The 18,970-nt window shown below is 40.3% G+C and overlaps 1 protein-coding gene across 5 annotated transcripts in view; it reads left to right on the forward strand.

Moving 5' to 3' along the window:
• The first annotated feature begins 4,443 nt into the window (after nt 1-4,443).
• Nucleotides 4,444-18,970, forward strand: part of LOC132956010 (disks large homolog 5-like) — a 33,229-nt gene continuing 18,702 nt past the window's right edge. For 2 of the 5 annotated variants that reach the window (XM_061029155.1, XM_061029157.1), the window contains exons 1-9: nt 4,444-4,768; nt 10,845-10,913; nt 11,672-11,840; nt 12,204-12,347; nt 13,547-13,730; nt 15,081-15,337; nt 15,684-15,996; nt 16,824-17,054; nt 18,742-18,926. In XM_061029155.1, coding sequence (XP_060885138.1) covers nt 4,471-4,768; nt 10,845-10,913; nt 11,672-11,840; nt 12,204-12,347; nt 13,547-13,730; nt 15,081-15,337; nt 15,684-15,996; nt 16,824-17,054; nt 18,742-18,926 — 1,850 coding nt within the window. In that variant the 5' untranslated portion in view covers nt 4,444-4,470. Of the gene's footprint in view, nt 4,769-9,218; nt 9,354-10,844; nt 10,914-11,671; nt 11,841-12,203; nt 12,348-13,546; nt 13,731-15,080; nt 15,338-15,683; nt 15,997-16,823; nt 17,055-18,741; nt 18,927-18,970 lie in introns of those variants that run through there. The other 3 variants (XM_061029156.1, XM_061029158.1, XM_061029159.1) reach the window with 3 other exon arrangements.

The following is an 18,970-nucleotide window of genomic DNA, read 5'->3' on the forward strand; positions in this document are numbered from 1 at the left end:
TCATTTGTTTACAATCACTCCAGTGTCCTTCACTGGTTTGTACATGTTGCTGCCAGCAGAGGGCACTGTGCTCACATGAAGGATCATCTCCAATGTCTGTATGATAGTTTTTTTTCCCCCTTTAAAAGTTAAAGTTAAACTTTAGACGAAATATCTCTTGCACTAACTCCTCTTTGCAATCATCCTTGTAACATGATAAATGTAGAAATCAAATGGATGTATTTTCAGTTTTGCCATGGGATGGTCTCAGTCTCCTATAACTAACAAACAAACATTTCTTGTTTCAATAAAAAAAAAAATTAATAAACACACATTTTGGCACATCTGGATTGTCTTTGTGCAGTGGAATCGTGTGATTTGCATGAAACATTGTCTGTGGATTTTGTGCTCTGAGCTTGCACACAATGAGCAATTTGCATTTCAAAGGCAGCCTCATTTTCACTACCTTGGTCTGGATTACGACTGAGTCAAACCTCCTCTGCCCCCCCCTCCTCCCCCTCCCCCTGTATGCTCTGAGCATCACAGGCTGCACGTTCTGTTAAAAGGTGCGAATAATGTGGCTTACATAAGTGAGGTCTGTGTGTGTGTGTGTGTGTGCTTTGCTGAATAATGTGAGAGGGGGAGAAAATGCCCAGGTTTGATACGGCACAGAGAGCTTTTCTCAGGCTATGAATACTGTCCATGCTGGAGACACGTGTGTCCTAAAGTCTTTGGCTGGCCTCAAAGTGCAGCCTCAGAGGGAGACAAATGACTTCAGAGAGCCTCGCTTCTTCTTCTTCACCTTTTCATTACACACTCAAAATAAAAAGCTCCCAGCAGCCGGAGAACAAAAAAAGGATGAATATTTTATGTTGGTATTTGTGTATTTTCTCTCCAGTCGAGACTGTTTGCCGTGATACCTCCTGGTATATAGGTCAAAAGAAAAAGAAAAAATCAGGAGGGGCTTCCATTTGGCTTTTACTTTTAGAGACAAAACAGAACACTTCCCCTGATTCTGATTTCTAGAAAAGGTGCTTCAATTATTCATGTGATGGAAGGATGCGGCACTCTTGTCTGGGACGTGATCACACTGTGATGCACACACATGAAGCAATGCAATGTTTTATTAGAATTTTTTAGACACGCGAGCATAAGAGTGCTTTTGCACCATCATTGTTGATATATACTCACATTTTCACACTGTTTGAGCCGCTCCTTTTAAGTACATTTTTAAAAGACTTTGATCAGAATTTTGGTCTTTAAAGCAAGAAAATGTTCCCCCAAATACTTTATATTTGGTCCAACCAAAGAATAGGATCAAATAACTGTTATATGGGTTTCTATTTATACATGTATGCCAAATAACTCATATTTTATTAGGAGGTTTAAAGGAAACTTCAGGTGTAAAATTATTTTTTTTAACACAATTGAAAACCAACCCTTAGTCTACTGAAGTCTGTGAGTCTATAGAGATTAATCCACAGTTTACCTCTATTCATATCTCTATCATGTGCCTCTAACGTTACATTTTACAGACAATCACTAAAAGTAGAAGTATCGACCAAATTGTTGATTTGCGGTGGATTTTCTCCAGCTGTCCAATGAGGATTCTGCAGTTAAGTGACATTTGGTTGCCAGAAACATAATCCCGCTTTAAACTTCATGAGTGCATATAAGCAAATTACAAACCCTGAGGATTAGATAGACAACACATGAGATGTTGCAGCCGATATCATCCAGCTGTGCAGAGCTGCACAGGGATGCAGGTTCATCCTTGCATATTTGATAAAATATGAATATAAAACCCATCCGAGCGTCCTCTTGGATTTGTATTTGCAGTCTGAGTGAGCAGGCTCCAACAGACTACAACACTACAAATGGCTTCCACATAATGTATTCACTGCAGAACAACTGCAGGAGTTTAAAGTTTGAAGAGTTTAGGAGCCTCACAAATAAGTGGTGTGATTGAGTCAGGAATTTACATAATTTCAAAACATTCCACCTTTTTCCTGCACGAAAAAAAATTAAGAGTTGAGTTGTTATATAACCACTGACATTGTTAAATCTGTGCTAAACTTAAGTGTAGGAATGTAAAGGCACAATGTGTACTTTTTAAGCTTTAAAGCCAGGCAAAACACACGCAGAGAAGCCTCTGAATAATACACAGTCCTGTCAGCAATTATCACAAATGAGCCCCGAGGAGATTTCTTAATCCAGCATCTCTGCAGTTCAGCTGTTTTTGTTATTGAGGCTATACAGATAATCACATATAGGCAGTCTTTATATAGGATGTCATTGCAGTATTTGTTAAGGATATCAACCTTATAGGACATCTACCTCCTCTGAGATCTCATGGATTATGTGGAGCAGATGAAAGCTCAGAGAGCATCTGTGGCAGATGTGTCACGGGACAATTCAGATGAAGAACAGGCAGCTATATGATCCTGAGGTATACAGCCGGCTCTGACAAGAGATCGAATCATGAAATAAAGCTACAACACTGGATTTACCTACAAATAAAACTCAAGCCTGCGGAAGCACATAATATATGTGCGGTATCAAGCATGGATTCAGTGAACAAACAAAGCTTCGGGAAGCAATGCGCCAAATCAATATTAATAATAAACAATGCTGTAGTTTTAAAACTGTTACAGTAATAAAACGGTTAGGTTATATACATTCAGTTCCTTATAATGAGCTGAAATATGTAATGAGTCACAACCAATAAACAAACTTTAAGTCCATTTTCTGTATTAGGAATGTCCTGCTGCAAATAAAGAGTAACAAACATTATAAAGTGATGTTTGCAAACAAAGTTTTTCAAAAGCCTCAAGGTATATTGACTTGGAAGCAGATTTGTAACTTTTCAGGCTTTTAGTCCCCTACGGCAGCATGTTTTCCGATTGTTGCCTCTCATAAGGCTTCAATCAAGTATTTTAAAGGGAAGGAACAGAGAAGCGTCAGTATTATTTTGTGTATCTGCGTTTTGACGCTTGAGTCCTGAACTAATTGTTGGAAACCACCATTTCCTACAGTATGATACAATCTATGAGACCTTTAAGAAAAAAAATGCACATTTTTAATTTACATTTTTTACATCCCCAATGTAAGCTGAAAAATAACATGTTTAAATTTAAATGTGATACATTTTAGACCTTTAAGATACACAAAAGGATTATCTCTCAACTGGCTATTTTTTTCTGTATTCGCTTTATGTGTTGCAACTGGGTACGGGTCCCTTTTAGACTAGATAGATAGATGAGATAGATAGATCTTTATTGACATTGCATGTTTTACAAATGTTATACAAACCTCGCTCATTTAATTTAGATGTGGGAACAATATGCCATGCAATTAGCAGACACATGTAAAATGAATGTTACACAACAGTAAGTTCTGAGCAAGTAATTACATTGGACAAGAGACATTGCATGTCTGTAATATAAATTAGAACAGCTCTGAGACTTTAATCAATAGTCTATGTATCAGGGTTAGGCTACTAAACATGCCTATAGGCCTTCTCTAAATGAAGGTTAAAGAAACCGTTGTTGACTTTTTCAAGATACACATATGTATGAACTGAAACATGTAGACATAGCCTACAAAAAAGGAAATGTGCAGGAAAGTGTTCATGTGATACTTGGCTACATTTCAGTTCCAGACAAGTAAAAAAAAAAGTTATCCTATATTTGTGGATCCAGTGAGTTAAATGAGTAGGCTTAATTATAGACATAAAAAAAACTACCAGTAGCCTACTGCACAAAAGCAATATCGCACTATGGGTCGTGCTGTTGTAGCTTTATATCCACACAGCACTTGGCCACAAACACAGAGTTGATACTAGGCTGCAGCACTTCCCTTGTTTGTTATTGTTTCATTTGGTCTCTAGTCTGAACTGAGATAAATAAAGTGTTGCATTGATGGATACTTCAATTGCGCTATGGGAACCAGGTGCACGTACAAACAAAGCCCCGCCTCCCTTTACCTTAAATGTCCATTGCGCGGATATCTGATTGGCACAGAGCTACAGCTGCTGGAGCGGTGAGACATGGCGGAGTTTGTAGTCTGACAGAAGGGGCTCTCTGGGAGTTTGTAACACTTTTGAACATGTCGGAAAAAACTTGATTTCGGGTCAACAAAGCCTTCGTAACGTGCGCAGAGCGAAACTTAAAGAGGCAGGGACGTTTTTTTTTTTAATTTTTTTTTTTATGTCGGGAAGCACGGAGCGGTGGCTGGGAAAATGTGTTGTCATCTTCGTGCAGTCAACAGCCTTGGGCAACAAATATGGCTACTTCTAGTGTATCCTTCCATTCGGGTCGAAAACCGTCCCAACTGGGTCGAGCAGGATAGTTTCGGGGAGTCGCCACAGTTGTAGGAAGTGACTACCAGAAAGATTAAAGAAGCTGGATTCGTCCCAAGGCTGGTTTTAGAGCGACGTGAGAGGGGAGGAGGGGGGCGGGGGGGAGGGGGGGGGGGGGATAAGGAGAAGAGATGGAGCCCAAGCATAAAGAGTTGTTAGAGAAATGTTACCAGAACTTGGTGGAGTCGATAACAGATGCGGACCGACTTGTGGATGTTTTGGCTCACTGTGGGACCCTGAGCCAGTCTGAGTGCTTCGAGCTGGGACACAACTGCGCCTCAAACTCGGAAAAAGTGGACCTCCTTCTGAAGATACTGATGAGTAAGGACAGAGACCATTTCGCAGAGTTTTGCTCGGCTCTGGAGAAGACTCACCCTCACCTGCACTCTGCGCTGCTGAACGGCGTCGGACCGGTGGATCACACAACCGGTAAGAAGCAGCAAAACTAGGGTTTATAACTTGTTTTTGTTTGATCTTAACAAATAAGGCAAGGTATAGAGAACTGTGCAACCACTATAGCATCATTAAACTGATGTTGGCTACAGTGCTTTAGATGACTAATGTCCTTTGTTTTGGTTCTGATCCAGAGTTCGATCCCGAATTATCTAACTTACATTAGAGGTATTGACCATTTGACAACTTGATGAAGGACATGCTGACTTTTCCTGTGGGCAAGAATACACAGGGAGGGAGAGAGAGAGAGAGAGAGAGAGAGGGCTTCACAATCATGTGACCTGATGCTTATTTACACTCACACTACTGTGCTTGTTTTCCCCTGCCATGTCACTAAAAGCACAGCCTGCCAGCTCTTTTGTGAAAGCATTTAATGGACCTAAAAAGATCCAGACAATCAATGTAGTGATAGCAGGGCAGCCTGAAGTTCTAATGTGAGAGTGTTTCAATCAATAAACCACTGTCAAAGTCAAACGAATGCGTGAAGAATCAAAAGTTGTGCAGTGACTTTACAACGATCTGTAGGGAGCCAGTGTCATGAATGGCTTGGTACAAAACCGAAGTTAACTTAATTTGATTAGGCTATAAATGAAGCAATAAGAATAATCACACATTTGCAGTCACATTCCTTATAATCGAGCAGCTGGAATAGGAAATGTCTTGACTGACGTAATCATAAGTATGTTATAGGCTAGCCTATCTTTAAAAAAAAAAAAAAAAAAAAGCCATGTATTAATATGTAGGCTATTGAACCTCTAATGTGTCAGCTCCTGTTTGTCCTAAGAGAACACCAAAATCATGAAATATTAATTTCCCAAGAAAAAGAGAAAGGCACGCATCAATATCCAAATGTTGAAAAAATAATATCAGCAACACATGTTGTCATTTACATAGAGAAATAATGTCAAATTTGTGTAACACAACAGTGAAACACATTTGACACCATAGCAGGGTTAGGGTTGTCATGACGATTACAGAATTTTAAGCTTTGATAGGAGACTAGTAAAACTGAAATGATGTTGATACCTGCACAAATAGCAACATTCATTTTTGATAGTGTCTCCTCCACTGTCGCGTTTCTCCATACTTCTTTTTGATGAAATTTAAGGAGCTTGTGTAGTTTTAAAACGTATGGTATTTGTATCAAGTAGAACCTGTTTCTGAATTAATTATAAAAACATTTGAGGCAAAATCTAAAGAGTTTAATTTACATGAATCACAATTCTTACTGTACTTATAACACAAGAAGGTCCAATAGTTTACAAAGTGTCACTCATCATTGCATTGCTTTGTTTGAGCATAAAAAAAATGACTCGGTGACCCTGACCTACAACAAATTTTACATTCCCCCCCCCCCCCCCCCCCCCCCCCCCATCCTCATGTAATCTCTTCGATTTTGTTTCCCCACACGAGAACAAGCCCATCTTGTAGTTGATTCGCTGATAAGATGACACACACAGTCTGCCAACCTCCTCGATGTATCTGATCTTCTCTGCAGTATCTTTCTCTTCCTCACTGTTAAATCCATAAAGCTACAGAAATGAATTTCTTTCTTTCTTTCTTTTTCTCCTTCAAATTCAGCAAAAGTCAGAGAGTTGGTGGTTTCTGTCACGAAAATAGGTGACGTTACAGTTAGCACAAAAGCTGTCATTCGTATGCAGTATGCAAAGGAGGCAGCCAAAGAAAATGCTTGCTCACTGGTTCATAGTGATTGTTCAGCACCTTTTGCATTTCAAAAGCAATATTTGCATTGCTAGTTACTTTGTAAACTCCTAGATCTCGTGTGATAGTCAGTGAGTTGTTAATTATTTATTTATTCTGTTCTCATTATTTATAAAAGAAATTAAGCTGCAAACTGTCTATTTTTTTTTTAAAACCTTTTCATTTTATGCCACATGAAACAACCGTGCACATAGACTAAAATTGATAACTACCGGATATCTGCTGCTGTTGGACTGATTGTGAATGACTTTGCCGTAGTCTGCAGCTCCCTGTTGGTAGTCACACAGGACTCAAATGGGCTGAGCTGATTTTTGCGACCGGGCGGACAGGTTCCTCCACTGCGCCACCAAGAGAAGGGCCTTTCCCAAGGAAAATAAGTCGCTTGTGTTTATAAACAATATGCACTGTCAGCAGCATGATGAAGCTGCTCCCCAGACACCAAAAAAAAAAAAAAAATCCCAGAGGGAGGGAGAGCTGGATCATCTTTTGAAATCAAAACAAGGTTAACGAGTGTGAGCTTCATTAGCGAAGCCCAGCAGGAGCTCTGAAATCAAATGTCAACAACACAGACACTAAATGTAGGCTATTGAACCGAACGCTTGGCTGCAAGAGTTTCACTGTCATGAATACGATACAGTAGCTAAAAAGGTTTGTATCTCAGAGTGTTTATGTTTTTTTTTTTTAATAAACAGAGGTATTCTATACTTTCATAGAACTGTAGCTGCAGGGCTTGACAGAAAGCGCCTTTTGTTTACAGATTGCTCTCACCTTCTTACTGAAGAACAATAGCATGACGACAGCTCATTAAAAGGGTGTGTATCACAGTTGACGTATTCACTTTGCGGTGATGTGTGGCTGTAAATAAAGAGAGGTTACCTAGCAGGAGAGTGAACTGCTGGTTCTCTCAGCTCACCTTCTATTCTTCATCTTCTCCCTATTAAAAGGGGAATGTTAATTACATCCACCATTTTTTTCTGTTACTACAAAACTGTGAGAAACATTTTAATGTAGAATCAAACAGCTATTGAGTTCTCTTACTCCAAGGCTTTATATAAAGTGATGTGTGTCACACAGGAATGATATGTTACTGCAACGTTAATGACTGTATTGTAGTTTATTTGATGTCTTTATTTTATTATTGTCTCATACATACAATTACATGCCCAGCGTGCATGGGCTTACATGACACCGTGGATTTGGATGTTCCAGGATCAGAGGATAGTAGGTCTATTCATTGTCATAGAACAGAAAAAGAAAGCAAAAGCAAAGTAAACACTCATTAAACAGTAGTAGGGGTAGTTGTAGTAGTTGTAGGGGTGGGAATCACCAGAGGCCCCACGATATGATATTATCACGATACTTGAGTCACGTTCAATTGCATTACAATCAGTTGTGATATATTGTGATTTCACCTTTTTTAACTGCACATTATGGCTACAAAATTAAATTAAATCAAGAACTGCTTTGTCAAATAAGAAAACAATCTCAGTCTAGTCATCTCACTTCAGTCTTTTTATTTCTATCCAATGGGAGTCAAGCCCAGAGACTGACCAACACTGTGATCAAAGTAAACATGTAAAAGGCTGCACGCACCTCACAATCTGAACGTAGTATTTCTGTTTTATTGAACCTAACTGGACACGAACATGTTTGGACGACTGGACTACTGCAGTCATTTTTAACAATGCAACTTGTTCAAAAATGAATTGTGCAACCCCTTCAGTAATAAAAAATTAAAAAAGCACATGTGCTACTTATTGATAAAAACATCGATACTTGCCAGCCACACAAAAGATTGCGATACTGTATCGATTTACCCCCCTCACCTCTACTATCTTGACCTCTTTTGCACACTTTGAGACAAAATTAGCAAGCTTAAACACATCAAACTGAAACAGCCATTCCGTTTTTTCCACATCTGTCCACGCCAATATTTCAGGTTTTTGACGAGCTATTTCATGAAACAATAATTGTCTTATGTCATCATATTTTGTATATTGCATAAGAAAATGGGATCTGACCTTTTTTTTTCACAGTCTGTCCAGTTATTTGAGTCAGTTTTGAAACAGTATCCTATATCAGCAGTAAGGCTTACCTAAACTTGAATCCATAGAAACATCAAGTTCCAAATATCACGCGCTAGATTCTTGTGTAGTTTTGCTTGAAAGCGCCAAAAATGTCAGCGTAACAATCTCTGTGCTTCCGAGATAAATACACAGAAATCAGTAGAGTGTTTAATGTTTTTACTTCCTGGAAGAAAATACATGGAGCTGTGGGATCAATAATTAAATAAATTCATGGTTGTGGGACATGTAGACCATGAAAGGTGTTCCAGCTTTTACACCTAATGTACTGAACTGGCTGTCAAGCTGTCACATCTGAGTGGCTCATTTTTATTGACAGGGCAGAGTTTTCACAGTGCTTCTTATTGATAACCAGTGCAGCAGCAGAGTACCCGATGTGATTTATTTAGTTGTTAATATCGCTCTGTGTTGGTTCTCCTGTTTTTTCATCTCTACTACTAACTACAAAATGCTTCCAGAGTGCACCAAATGCTGTGATTTTATGCAAAGAGATCAACCTAAATGAGATATTCAAGTGTTTAGTGTCAGACCGGCAGCCAGCTCCAGGTCACATGACTTCCACGGAGCAGAGACGTGAGCGAGCTATGACACAGTGAACCTTGCCCACTGAGACACTCTCTGCTCAAACAGAGTCATGGGAAACTTAAGCTAGAGCGGGAACAAAGAGAGCTTGATCCATGGGATGCCACGGTTCCTGAGGCACATCAGTCTTTCTTTTTTTTTCTTCTTTCAGCCCTTCTCTGGGAAAAAGCAGGGTGAGCCATGTTAGCTGGGCTCCTTCCAGTCTTAATCAAACTCATAGTCTCCTTTTAGTTAGTGGGAGCTCAGCCAGCCAGGGATTGATGTTGAGGACTGAGACGTGAGTAAATAGACTCGTTTGTCATGCTCCCGCTCTGAGTCGAGTGTCGACTTTACATCCGGGCTGAACGTTTGCTGATTTAACTGAACTATAAGCTGCTCATTCCAAGGACAAGTTAGATCTCAGTAAATGTGCACTGCTAGCTGTTTGATAAAGACTGGTGCAGTATGTTTAACATTTTATATACGTCATAATCCCTTTTTTTTTTTTCCTTAAACGCTTAAAGAAAAAAAAAACGTACAGGTTAGACTTGTCACAATACCAGTATTTTCAACTTAGATATCAAACTAGTAAAAATCGAACAGTACCAATACTGTTTGATTCAACGGCAACCAAATAGAAGTCCCAGGTACCAATTATTGTGGAACAGTTAAAAAATATTGTGCCACGTTTTAATTCACAGAAATTGCAAGCAAACCCTTGCCCCTGCCATCGGTGTCTCAGTTTTGTGACAACCTTAGTAATGGCACTCTACCTTTTTTGTTATCCTTTTTTAGTAGCATGGAAACATTTTTTGCCAAAAAACTCTGGCAATTTCTTTTATTTTTCTGATATTTTTGCCGCTTTGTGTATTTTAAATCCTTGCCAAATTGACGAAGAATATTTAAGGCCAATACCGACTTTAATAAGTCCCCTTATAATTTCCTTTTCTAAAAGTAAAACAATGGATAGATTGATGCCTGCACCATCTTTTAGTGACCTCTGACATATTGTAGATTGTACAGCGGCAACTCTGCAAGAAGCTAACTTCCCTCTAGCCCAGTTGAATCCGACTTACATTAACTGTCATTATATGGTAATAACAGCCATGTCAAACTCCTAACTTTGGACTAAACCAGTTTATAATGTTGACCAAATTACTGTTGCCATAAGAATGATAGGAAAGATGCCAACAATTGCAGTTTTTTGATCATTGTAGGCCTTCAGAATATTTTCTGAATTATTTAGTTTTACCTGGAGTTAACAGTATTGCACTGACTTTCTCTTTTTTTCCCCTTACAGTTAATTATGAATCACTGTAGGCTATAAAAGAAGGGGCTTTCACAGGGGGCTGTGTGATGTTGTCAAAGGAGATGAAAGGAGAAGCTCTGAGGCTGCAGCCTCATTGGGGCCCTGGCTGGTCACTATTCAAGCTCCCTGTCCGACTGATAATTAGCCACACTGTGCCGTCAGCCCACAGCAGAGTCAGGGAAAGTCCCACCTTATTCTTCCTCCAGCTGGCCTTTTTTTTCTTTCTTTTTTTTTTTTGCAGAAAAGCACCAAGCATGTAACCTGAGCCACTGAGCCTTGATGTAGCACACAATACTGAAGATAATCATCTTACTATAATGCAGACATGGTCGAGTACACTCACAGCTGACTTTCATGTTTTTGTTCCCCTTCACAGGATCCACTTACAGCATCTTGTCGACCATGCCGTCCGACTCGGAGAGCAGCAGCTCCCTCAGCAGCTTAGGTGAGTGTGGTGCTCATGGTGGTGCTCAGGTGTAGGAATGTCAACAACAAAAATCTATTTATACCTGGAAAAAACAACAACAAATATGTTCAAAGTAATCAAGTTTTTAGCACACTCTGCAGAGCCAATTAAGAGTCAGTCGTTGGTGGCAGCTTGTTCAGAGTCTGAGCACATGCAAGTGATTACACAGATGTGAGAAGGATTTAGAAACTTGCTACCCCCCCAGACACACACACACACACACACACACACACACACACACACAAACATTCATAACCAGACCTGTTTAATGCAGTCTCTGAGGGAGAGAGGATTTGGTCCATGCCACTGAGCGGTAAACAAGACATTAAGTTACATCAGGGGATTTTTCAATATTACATTCACAGGTACTCAAGTGAATAAGAACAATGATGGCAAATTATTAAACAGATTTACATTAGGTTGTGAAATAGTGTCCAATGACCAAAACGAATACAAGAAGAGAATAGTCAAAGTGATTTCTCATCAAAAAACAGTAAATAAATGTGTAATTTTAATTTTTTTTAACCAGAAGCTGTAACAAAGATCTCTTACTTAGGATTAGTCGGTATGTAGACCAACTGTGTTTAGTCTGACACTTGTGCAAGTTTTCAGTAAAGAAAAAGTAGTTGAGTTCTGTGAAAGCACATTTCATTTTGGCGTTAAGAAAGCCATTGCCAAACAAACACACAGCAGCTATGAAGCAGCCCATGCCATCAGTGACGTGCTGACTCTCACAGGTACGCCCGGTCAAGCCTCCTCCCCTCCGCCCGCTCATATGGACAGCCACCAGGTGAACGAGAAGATGGAGACGGTCCTGTTCCAGCTGCGGCACGTGACCCGCGAGCGGGACGAGCTCCGCAAACGCCTTGCTCTCTCCTCACCCGGAACCACCTTCGATGACTGCAGGTACTGTTCGGATCTTATGCTCTTTTTTTCCAAAACAAACATTTACAGAAAGGTGCAGTGACGCGTTGTACACTGCAGTTATTTTTGCCTTGTTCAGCTGCTAAAAGCAACGAAAAAAGTAAAACAAGTGAGCTTACGTGAGTCTTTCGTGACATGAAATGGTTTAAAAATGTCTCTACTCTGTAAAACAACGGGTGAGCATGCAAATTTAATGATGCTGCTCTTCTGTTGTGTTCCCAAAAGCACACAGTTTGGATGATTTTCATTGTGATCTTGTTTCTCTCATCATCCCATGTGGCGCCTTAAAACTAAATGTCCATGCATCCCAAGTTTATTCGCCCTTCTTTCCTCTCTGCTGAACAGACCAAGCTTAAAAGCGGGTCATGACTACGAGCGCCTGAAGCTGCAGTGCATGAAGGCGATGGCGGACCTGCAGTCCCTGCAGAACCAGCACAGCACCACCCTGAAGAGGTGCGAGGAGGCTGTGAAGAAAGCCGACTTCTACCAGTGAGTGGTAAAACCCACTACGGGGCTGTTTTTTTTTTTTTTTTTTTTCTTTGTAAATTTTTTAACAGCCAGCACATTTCTGCTCTGCATTTGCACTCAGCCTGCAGGGTTTGAGCTGCTTTTCAGATCCTCCTCTGACATATTCACAGCAGATTGCATAGAACAGATTTTATTTTTGTCAGAGTTAAAGGGATGAAATCTTTTATAGCTGTCCCAGAAGCTGGCGAGCTAAGCCCTGAAAAAAAATCCTTTATCAATTTAATTTCATTCTTTCCAAAAGTTTTTTTTTTATTGTCGTCTTAGCAGCAGAAATCCTGAGCCGTCTCTTCACACTGAAGGTTAAGAGCAGAGCCTGAATTACTTCTCTTAAAGTAATGCCCCTGTGGACTTCATGCCAAAGCATGCTCTGTAATCATCATCATCACGTGAACCCTGTGTGGATGGCACGGCATCTGTGCCATGAGGATAAAGCTACCAAACAGGGCATTTGTTGTCCCATGGCCGGTCCATTTGTGTGATTTAATGATGCCATACTGTCTCCAAGTGTAGGGGACCGACATCTGGCTCCAATGCAAACAGACGGAGGGCGGATTACTGCCATGTTTAAGCCTCTTCTTCTGCACCCTGTTTGCACCACAGAGAAAGTCTTTAGTTTATTATGGCCCCGTCTGCCTCTTCACTTAGTCATTCACACTAAACGGCATCCTGAATAGGAAATGACATTGTGCTCAAATCAATAAGTCACTTATCACGTAAGCTCACATTAACTGTCACTGATCGCAGAGGATTTTATTTGTCCTCACTGTCATTCATGTTTGTTATGTTAGCAGTTAGACAGTGTTACACAACAGGCTTTCTTTACTGTAAATATTAGCATAACGCTAATGAGCATCTTTGAAGTGGCATTAAGACATGAAAATAAGAATAAAGCCCTTTTTGTAGTGAAACTCCACAACAGAAACAAATCTACACTGTTATCAAACCTTAAGACATTCATATTGATTTCGCATCGGTGCAATATTAGTGTCCCTGTCTATGAATTCACATTGCGTTGCAGAAGCGCGAGGGAGCACGGCACAGTGGGAGCTCCACATACACACACAGTCTGACATGAACACACACACACACACACACACACAGCGCTGCTCTCTCATGCTGTTCTCCACTGATCCCACTTTCCTTGTTTTCCCTCTCTTCAGCACGCTGCAAAGCCGTCTGGTGAGTGAGCAGGCTCAGCTGAAAGAGGAGCTGGAGGCGGTGCGACAGGACAACATCCAGCTGGTCAGAGAGCACAACCATGTGAAGCAGGCCTGCGAGGAGCTGAGGAGGCTGCATGAGGACGACCAGAGGGAGTTGGCTGACATGAGGATGCTGCATCAACAGGTACCCGTAGTGCTGGAAACACCACTGTAAATCATGCTTAATCATATTCAGAGTAGAATATATATTTATTCCTAAATATCAGGTTTTCCAAGATAACATCATTCAGAGAAATGGGCGAGCTCGTTTTGCTGAGTCTTCATGGATCAAAACATTTCTGCAAATGACCTAACCTGTTCCTCGTACGGTTTCTCTCTCTGACATGCAGTCAGAAGGTCGGATCATTAAATTTTTACTACACAACAGCGGGGGAGGACTGACATGTCTCTTTGATGGGAAAAGTAAATACTTCGTTGTCCTCAGAGCTCATGTTGTCATAAAACAAACACGTGTTCAGCATCAGTCAAATTAGTATTGAATTAGTCAAATTAGGTTGGTGATGTCAGTCCGAGTCAACATGGATTGTATAGTTGATGCAAGAGAGAGTACATACTGAATGATAGTATGTATATATATAGTAGGTCTACTTCCGAGGTTTGAACCAGGCAAAAGTAAAGAGTTTAAGAAGCTAATATGGTGGATTTTATTTATTGCAGTTTTAAGAAATATTACAAAACGAACAAAAAAGTCTCGTACTGTAACATCTTTTTGGGGATGAGTGTGTTGTCATTTCAAATTTGTCTGTCGAGTCTTAAGAGTGGCAAAAGAATAAGATGTTCCCCCTGTTTATTTATATGGTGTTATACAACAAACTTAACGATGCAATGTGTTTAATGTACCGTACAAAGATTTGCACACATGAGCTGACGTGACTGTGTAACTGGAGCTGAAGCCCGTCAGGATTTCATATTGGTTGCTTTTGTTTGTTTGTTTCAGTCATGTTTGTGTTTTCTGACCAGATAGACGATGGTCACTTCTTCAACAGTTCCTGTGATCAAAAAAAAAGGGTTTGAGAAAAGTTATGTAGCTTATGCATTCAAGCTAATATCCGCTATTTATTACTTTTACTGTGGTCCTACATGTCAGTTTTACATTCATAACACAAACGAACCACACCTGAGTCTTATTCAAAGCAGGCCAACGCCTCCACTTTCATCTGATCTCAGTGCAGTTCAAAAGACGACTCCCAAAAGTCAATAAATGAACCGAAACAAACCGGAAAATATAAGAGTTTGATGGAACTGCACCAGAAAAGCCAGGTGTGGACATACTGTCAGTGTTGTGTATTAACAAACGTTGTAAAAAATTAACAGAGAGGCACGTCTTTAAAAAAAAACAAAACAATATTTTATCCAACCATTTATTTGGCTGATTGCTTATTGGCGTTACTTGAACACACCACAAATAGATGAAAGGAGCAGTCCCTTTGTTCTCCTCTGGTTCACTAAAGCACCTGAACGCTGTCGCTTCCAGGTGATGAGAGAGGGCTCGCCTGACGTCCTCAACAAGCTGTACGACTCGGCCGTGGACAAGCTGGAGGCCATGAAGAGCGACTACGAGGTCCTGAGGAAGCGCTACAATGAGAATACGGCCGGTCACAACGCAGACCTGAGTCGTCTCGACCAGGCCGAGGAGGAGAACCACCGTCTGCAGAAACAGCTGGACATGCTGCTGAAGCAGAGAGACGCCGCCATCCACTATCAGCAGCAGTACTCCTCGTCTATAAGAAGGTAGAGCTGGAGACATCACAGACACACCAGAGGCTGCACAGGCAGATTCAGCAGCTGTCAAAAGTCAAACAAACCTCGGTTGATTTTAATGCCAAGGTCAGGTCTGCACAGTGCTTAAATCAGACTTAATCCAAAGCAGATGAAGCTTTGCAGACATGCAGATGCTTTCCAAATTTAACTTTTCTTCTATAATGCTGAGATTGCAATTTTAGTCACTTGCATGTCTGTGTTTTTATTGTTTTTTTTATTTTTTTATGTTCTTTAGAACAACTCAGAAAATATTCATCTACAAAGCGGACCAGTATAATAAGCACAGTAGTAACCATTATATTCCCATGTTATTCAGGTTTGACAACACGCAGCAGGAGCTCTCCAAGGCCGCATCCCAGAACAAGGAGCTGCAGCGAGAGATGGAGCGGCTGCAGTCGGAGGCGACGCGGCTGAAGACGCAGCAGCTCAAGGCGGTAAAAGACTCTGAGAAATACAAGGAGGAGCGGGACTCTGTGATCAACGAGTATCGCCTGATCATGAGCGAGCGGGACCAGGTGATCAAAGAGGTGGACCGGCTGCAGACCGGGCTCGAGGTCGCAGAGGCAAAGCTGAAGAACACCTCCTCAGAGAGACAGGTGGCCAACGAGGAGCTGGAGGCTCTCAGACAGGTAAGAAGAACTGTTCTACCCGTACTGAGGAGCAGTAAGCTCAAACATTTGATTTTTCTAATTGGTATTTTTCAACAGTTTTTATTGTGTATTTTAACATAACCAACTTTAAAAACAATAATTTCCCTTAAAGTTATTAATCAGCCATATTGAACTGCACATCTAACACAACAAGAGAACATAGAAATAACAAAATCTAATACTTGTTAATGGTTACAAGTAAAGAAATAATGTCGAATAATTTCAGGATCATAACATTTTGGACTTGTTGAATCATATAAAGTCACACATTTCTGCGTAATAACATAAAACGAACAAGGTTAATGTTGTCCTGTGGTGTGTAAAATTATATCTCTGCTCAAAATATATCAACCTGAGTTAGTTTTTGCTGCTTTCGTATCATTTGGAAATGTCAAAACATAGTTCAGCTGGATAAAATGGAACATTTTAGTTCAGTTTGAGGTGAATAAATAAACTCAAAAGAAACAACACAAATGAGCTGCTATGTGACAAAAGAAATTGTGCTTGGAAAAATACAATTTCCCTATTCATAAAAATAAAGAGAAAGTTACTTCACTAGGTATCTTCAAAGTGGGAGAAAATGATTTATATTTTTTGCAATCCCAAATGTGAGACTAAGTAGCATCAAAGCTCAAGAAAACAGGCCAAAGAACCAGGAATAGGTAAGTGACAAGAGATGTAACAAAACGGACCAAATAAGGTTAAAAAATGTTGAAATTCTCATTAAAATTAGTTAAAAATAAAGACTGGTGACAATGGTGAGCATCTTCTTATTTTGAACCTGTATCATCCACTTTGTTTTAAAGGAGCTGGCCTCGGCGCTTGTGGACAGAGATCGAGCCATCTGCGAGAAGAACGAGCTGCTGGAGAAATACTGCCACGAGGTGAAGGACAAGGCTGAAGCGAAGAAGGAGCTGAGCCAGGCCTGCAAGGACATCGAGACGGTACGCGAGGAGAGGGACGTGGCCCGCACGGAGAGGACGGAGGCCATCATCCAGCGGGACCAGCTGCTGCGAGAGTATTACCAGGCCAGACAGGTAGCCAGACAGACAGGAGATTTATCATTACAAGTGGAGGGATTGATTTGTTCCTCTGACAATAATCCTTTCATCCCCTCTCTTTTATAGTAGTAGTAAATGTGTTTTTTTTTCTGCTGGGGGAGGGGAGGGGAGGGGGGCGTGGGGTTCCACATATTGATTTTGTTCTGAAACGTTTATGTGGTCCATCACACGATTGTGATGGTCAGATTAATTACAAGTACTGAGATACCTGCATTAGTAAATTACAGCAAAAAAAAAAAAGCTTGCTGACTTTGGAGTGCACAAAAAAAACTGCAGCAGGAAGAACAATTAAGCCAAACAAGAGCACAGTGAAGTCTAATGGAATAAATTTAGCTGTGGGTTTAATTAACGTTCCCACTACACAGACGTCTCCTTGCAGTAATTTTGATCCAAAGAGACAGAGAACATGTGCTCTCTGCGAGATGGGCTCTCATTATACTATATCTGACCCACTTCAAACCACACAACCTAATCCAATCTATGACTGTTCTGCCTAAAGCGAACTTTACAGAAACACAACGGGCAGAAGTTTATTTTCAGTCTCAAGCAGTTTAGTTTGGATTTTTGTGGTTGAACACGACGGAACATTTCATCTTGAGGTGACTTCCTTTGACTTTTCTTTTTCATTATTTCAGTTGCCTTTAGTTAGAATTGAAATGTAAAAGGTTGAACATGTCAAAACACTGCAGTGTTTACACAAAACACGATTTTACTCTGTGCAGAGTTTACATGTAAAATGATTTCAAAGTTAAGAGACGCATCACTGCCTTCATGGTAAGTTATTTACCAGGAATGTGTTTGCATGTATCTGATGGGAAAATGTAAGAAGTTGCCAGATAATGCATCACTTTGTTGCATCAAAAGAGAAGCCAGGATCAATTATCAAAGTCATGGATACACATAATGTAACAAATGAACATAATGTATAATATTGTGATGCTACATGGGAAGGGATGCAATGCTATGTGTCTGGGCCTGTGAAATGGTTTTGGTAAAGAAAGACATGATAAGGAAATTATATTAAATTCATCAAATGGTTTAGTTATTTAAATAAAAGGGAAGGCTTGCCTCAAATGAATGACAATGAACATTTTGGGTTTTCTTTGTATATGCTTTGATTTTAAGTTTGACTAAGTTCAAAAGTCAAAGTCAACTTTATTGTCAATTTCAAAATTTGCCAGACATACAGTGGAATCGAAATTTCGTTTGTCTCCGTCCCGCGGTGCAATACAACCAAAATAAGATAAGGTAAAATAGATAAAATAAAATGAGGTAAAAATAAGATAAATAATATTTACAGTAATACATTCTAATAATCCAAAATGTGTTGGTTCTCAGTGTAATGCACACTTTCCAACATACAGTTAGTGATAATTTGTTAATGTTTAATTCATAACCAAATACAGTGACACAGATCAGGTTCCAAGGCTTGTGCATTTTAGGATGAAGCCTGACTCAAGTGTCTCATCAATGTGTTGGGGGAAAAAAATTGTTGCAGGAGGCAAAAAAACGTTTAATTTACCATATCATGCAAAGCTCTTTGAAAGATTTCTGCCCTACCATCAAACACAGTGTTAGATTTAAAGCACCTTGCTGCTCACATGTTTTGTGAACTCGTATATCGACCTTCATCCCCTGACTTTTTCCCTCAATTTTTTTCCAGAAACAAGACTCGGCCACTCTGGACATGGAGCGAGCCAACAAAGAGATCGACATGCTGAGGAAGCAGTACGAGGCCATCTCTCAGGAGCTGAAGGAGGCCCTGCAGGAGGCAGAGGTGGCCAAGTGTCGCCGGGACTGGGCCTTCCAGGAGAGGGACAAGATAGTGGCAGAGCGGGAGAGCATACGGTGAGGATGCTTGTTATTTGGAAATATGCTACATTTACAAAACG

The sequence above is a fragment of the Labrus mixtus genome, chromosome 21, assembly GCF_963584025.1.
Source record: "Labrus mixtus chromosome 21, fLabMix1.1, whole genome shotgun sequence".
Classification (NCBI taxonomy): Eukaryota; Metazoa; Chordata; class Actinopteri; order Labriformes; family Labridae; genus Labrus; species Labrus mixtus.